This window comes from Papaver somniferum, chromosome 6 (assembly GCF_003573695.1).
Source record: "Papaver somniferum cultivar HN1 chromosome 6, ASM357369v1, whole genome shotgun sequence".
NCBI classification, from domain to species: domain Eukaryota; kingdom Viridiplantae; phylum Streptophyta; class Magnoliopsida; order Ranunculales; family Papaveraceae; genus Papaver; species Papaver somniferum.
Window position 1 is genome coordinate 19,581,339 of NC_039363.1, and position 4,475 is coordinate 19,585,813.

General features: G+C 36.6%; 1 protein-coding gene and 1 long non-coding RNA gene across 2 annotated transcripts; both read right to left on the minus strand.

Moving 5' to 3' along the window:
- Positions 1 to 302: 302 nt before the first annotated feature.
- LOC113290604 (self-incompatibility protein S1-like) lies at positions 303 to 767 on the minus strand. The gene has a single exon (XM_026540193.1). The coding sequence runs from the start codon at positions 765 to 767 to the stop codon at positions 303 to 305; it is 465 nt and encodes a 154-aa protein (XP_026395978.1).
- Positions 768 to 1,803: 1,036 nt separating this feature from the next.
- Positions 1,804 to 3,415, minus strand: LOC113285521. Its single transcript, XR_003328702.1, has 3 exons — positions 2,808 to 3,415; positions 2,573 to 2,698; positions 1,804 to 2,450 (listed from the first exon to the last, which is right to left on the minus strand). It is a non-coding gene; the product is annotated as an uncharacterized LOC113285521 (long non-coding RNA).
- Between the last annotated feature and the right edge of the window lie 1,060 nt (positions 3,416 to 4,475).

Here is a 4,475-nt window from a genome sequence, read left to right on the forward strand (position 1 = left end):
GACAGGTATCCCGTTATGATACGGGTTTTGGGTCACTACCGCATATTTGGTTTATTGGTTGATTTAACTGCTCATAATAGATAAAAATACGAAAATTAAAAATAACCAGTTTATTTTATTTAGATATTAATGAAAAATTACTATTAAAGAAGAATAAAGAAAGTAACCTAGCAACAAAACTGGCTCCAACTCGTTTATGAATAAGGATACCTAATCCATAAAAAAAAAAAACCATCCAAACGTCCCCTAGCGTCGAAAGATGAAAATTAAAAATAAAAACACAGTTTATTTTATTTCATCATTCACACTTTCCAACTACCAACTTGCCATTCGTCTCTTTTTTCCCACGCATCCTTCAAATATGGCCTATCATTACGAAACAAATAAAACCCATCTCGACGAGCAGACCATTGACAAGAACCACCACAATAAGATATGTAGCTGTCTACTAATCCATTTGCATGGTAAACATCAAAAGTACCATGATACCAACGCTTATCCTGATTATCGTACCAACGAAAATCACACCAAAAATATGTAAAACCAGCAGCTACACCAAAATTCCAATGCCATTCCTGACCTTGATGAAGTGTACGTTGACCTAGATCATCATCATTAGACCTGCAGTGCATATCCAACGAAACCTGATTTCCTTGGATGTCATTTTGTACTTTCACCGCCCCGTGATAAGATGAACCTTTGGAAACCAGAACTGAAAACAATAGCAACAGCAAACTTAAATTGCAATGGCTCCTCCTGGTACCCATTTTTTTGATGATTTGATCAAGTATGCCAAGAATCTCCTATCTATATCTATATATAATAGAGAGAGCTGCTCATACAAGGCCTAATCGAATTAATTGCATATATATATATATATATAAACTTAGATTAGATTTTTAATAGGAATTTTAGGAAAAATCCAAGTATGTTAGGAATTTCTTTTGGCGTAAGATTAGATTTTTATTTTATTGCCGATGAACAATATTTACATTCTTATTATTGAAATTCTTTCTTTTTTTTTTCTCAATTCCATTCATGTATTTCCTTATATATAGGATTTTAGATTTTTAGATGTATTTCTCAAAATGGAAATCTCAAATTCCTTTTTTTTTTTTTTTTTGTCTAAACTTGGCTATAGTTCTGATTTGTTTTCGGAATTATATAACAGGATCGGCAAATAAGATCAAAAATTCTATTAACAACTTTTGAGTGAAAAAATTAGGTATGTTTTGGTATTTTAGTTGTATACACGGGTATAGGTTTTGAAAAAAATAATGGAGAGATCCAAGTAAAGGACGTCATGAAGATGCTTCTAGAGCATATCACCAAGTTGCTCTTCGAATTGAAGGTAACACTTCACTTCTCTTGATAAATTTTCATTTAGACCTTGAATTCTGTTGCCCTATCTCAGTTAAGTTGCGATTTTCTTGTCTTTGCATTGTGAAAACTTGAGACATAGGTTACATCGTATTTCATCAATTGTTGTAAGGTTTAATTCCTTTCAGAATATGTAGATGTTGGTCTAACGGAGTAGTTAGTTGATACCACCGAGTTGAGTTTGAAACTAGTTATCTACATAATTCCTATCAAGAATATAAAATTCCATCAGAAATTCATGTCATGGTTGTGTATTTTGCTTAGTCAGAACTTCATTGTGGTTATAAAAGATTAAAGCTCTTGCGGAAACAACACCTTCGCCTTGAACTTGTAGTACCTACTATGAGTTCCATGAACCCTGTCAAGAAATGGAGGTTTACCCTCTATCTTCACTGACCCTCCTGCACGGGCAAGAAAGCCATTAGCAAAACCCGCGCCACCTAGTAGCAGAGATGGAAGTTTCTGAAAATTCTGATCAAGGAGCGGGTAAAAAGTGTTCTGCATTCCTGGATGCACTATCAGAGTTGCCTGCTGAAGCACTATCTGCTCAACAAGGTCAAGTGGCACAGCAGCAAATGATGTAGATCCTGAATTCCTAGCAGCCGTCCCTCCAGATATCCGTGCAGAGGTTGTAGCACAGCAGCAAGCTCAGAGATTGCACCATTCACAGGACCGGAAGGGCAACCTGTCGAAATATTGCTACATTCCCTGCTGAATTAACAGAAGAGGTGCAGCCAAATGGTTGTTTAAAATTTTTGTGCATCTTTTATACATGTTTCCACTTTTCAGTTGCGAATAATAACAGACTCTGGGTATCCATCAGAACGAAGAACTCCATTAAGTTGAAAAAAAAAAAAAAGGTTCTGAACGAAGCAAAATACAACTTGAAAGAGAAAGCATATCACTATGACTGTCATCCCAACTAGGTTGAAACCACAACCACCAGCACCTGCTGAGGGGCAAATCATATATTCAACCAATTGCCATCCTCAAGCTCCCACATACTCAACCTCTCACAATCCCTCATCACCCAATCAAATCTCCAATTAATCAACTCTTCCGGTGAGCCCCTGCCACAATTAATCTCAAGAGTAAGTGAAGAAATACTATAACATGATATTCAAAGTGAAGAAACAAGTGTAGATTAAAATCTTATTTAGTCAAAGACAATGCTGCTACACCATAACCTTACCTTACTTCTCGATACAAATGTAGTTTTTTTTTATCTCTGTAGACTGTAGGAAAGCTTTTAACGAAAACTAATAACGTGCTGGATATGTGTTCTATAGATGGCTCCGTTGCAATTCCAAATTGAATCCTACAGGATGTGATTTTTAGAAAAAGAAATTAGTTGCATACATTAAATTTAGATGATAAATTAGATTTGAAGATTAAAAATAAAAACAGAAAGAGAGTTGAGAAGAGACCTGTTGAAGTTTGTTGTTTGCTAATGCGAACTTTAGCAGGGCTAGCTGATTTACTTCTACACCCTCGTCTAATTATTGGAATCATCATCATCACAATCACCAAAATCAGGATCAACCCATAGGTATTGAACAAAGGGGAGAGCAGTCCATAATCGTAAATCTGGAATAGATGTCAAATTACTGCACCAGTGGATCCTTATTTCCTCAAGGCAAGGGAAGCAATTATGAGGTGGTGAAGGTACAGCCCATTCTTCTAAGTTATCCCAGAAATGATCAATTTGGTTAGTGAATGTTGTTGTATCTGCAGAACCTTTGTTTCCTTCGTCTTCCTGCTGGTAATAAAACTCCTCTATGCCCAAACACGAAATAAGAACCCTAAGACATTGGAGGTGACCTAGGCCTTCAAGATTTCGACAGCTGTTGCAGTTTACAAGTCTTAATTCCACCAAGTTTGGAAGACAAGAAGATGAACCCACCCACTTCGGAAGCTTTAAACCGGGGATAACCCAGATGTTCAATATCTCCAAATTAGGGTGAGGTAGGAGACCTTCAATAGCAGCAGCCAATTCGTCTCCTCCTCTTTCCTAAGGTTCCCATTGGTAGAGTCAAATCTTAAATGTTTTGCTAGTCTTTCTAACTTTGCCTTCTCCGCTTTTTTTTACCACCTCTCACATTCCTGTAGATTTGCTGAGCATGAACATCTTCAAGATTATAATAACTGAGGTCAAGGTACCTCATGTGCTTAAACTTAAAACTGGAAGATATAGTTCCCACATATCCTTACCGATGACTAAAACCAAGACGATGTGTTACCAAGTAAACTCAGGATAAAAAAGCCTTCAAGTTGGAGAACAATAATCCTCAGTTTTTTACCATGGTCTAGTACATCAGAAAATATTTTTGGTGCTCCCATGGTTAACTGCAGACGATGAATTCGAGACACATCATTTTCCATTTCACCTGCTTTAACTATCGTGACATCATGACTGCCAACGACACTTAATGCAAGATCACGTACTAAGTCATGCCTTTTGAACCATGTAATGTCACCCGAGTCATCCTTTTGTAAATTTTGAAAGAAAGAGCTAGACAACAAACTAAGAAAATAATTACTACCAATATCTTCAAGGAGTTTCGGATTCTCTGTCAAATACATAATCTTTAGGAAATAAAGAGCAGTATGAGAAACACTTTTTCAAATGGGGAGGTAAATTATCATCAAAGCTCAATTTGGATTTTCTGGTGTATAGAAAACGTCATTGTCTCCTAGAAAATTAGCTGCAAGTGGTAAACCAACGCATTTTATCTATGTCTCCTCGCCGATGTTTGACATAGTTAGTGTCTCGACTGCTCCGCCAGGAGTAAAAGCTCTATTCTTAATAATTAAGAAGCATTCTTAATTACATAAGGTTGTTAGACTGTACGGCGGAATGGCACCCCTAACAATAGATGCAACATTTCTTTTATGTGTACTCCTTTGAGCACCCCCACTTAAATAATCCTTAAGCTTCTACCAGTCTACGGCATTCTCGTTCCACAGATCACCTAGTTTCTTTCCTTTAATATTTCCATGAACTTCCCTACATCGACACTGGACACATCAGTACATCACCTTTCGTTTCAGTAAAGGACTCGAGAATTTTTCTTAAAATTAGAAAGATATCGAAA

What these genes read in the sequence shown, in the direction of transcription:
- LOC113290604 (XM_026540193.1), bottom strand. Translation starts at nt 767, where the DNA reads ATGGGTACCAGGAGGAGCCATTGCAATTTAAGTTTGCTGTTGCTATTG.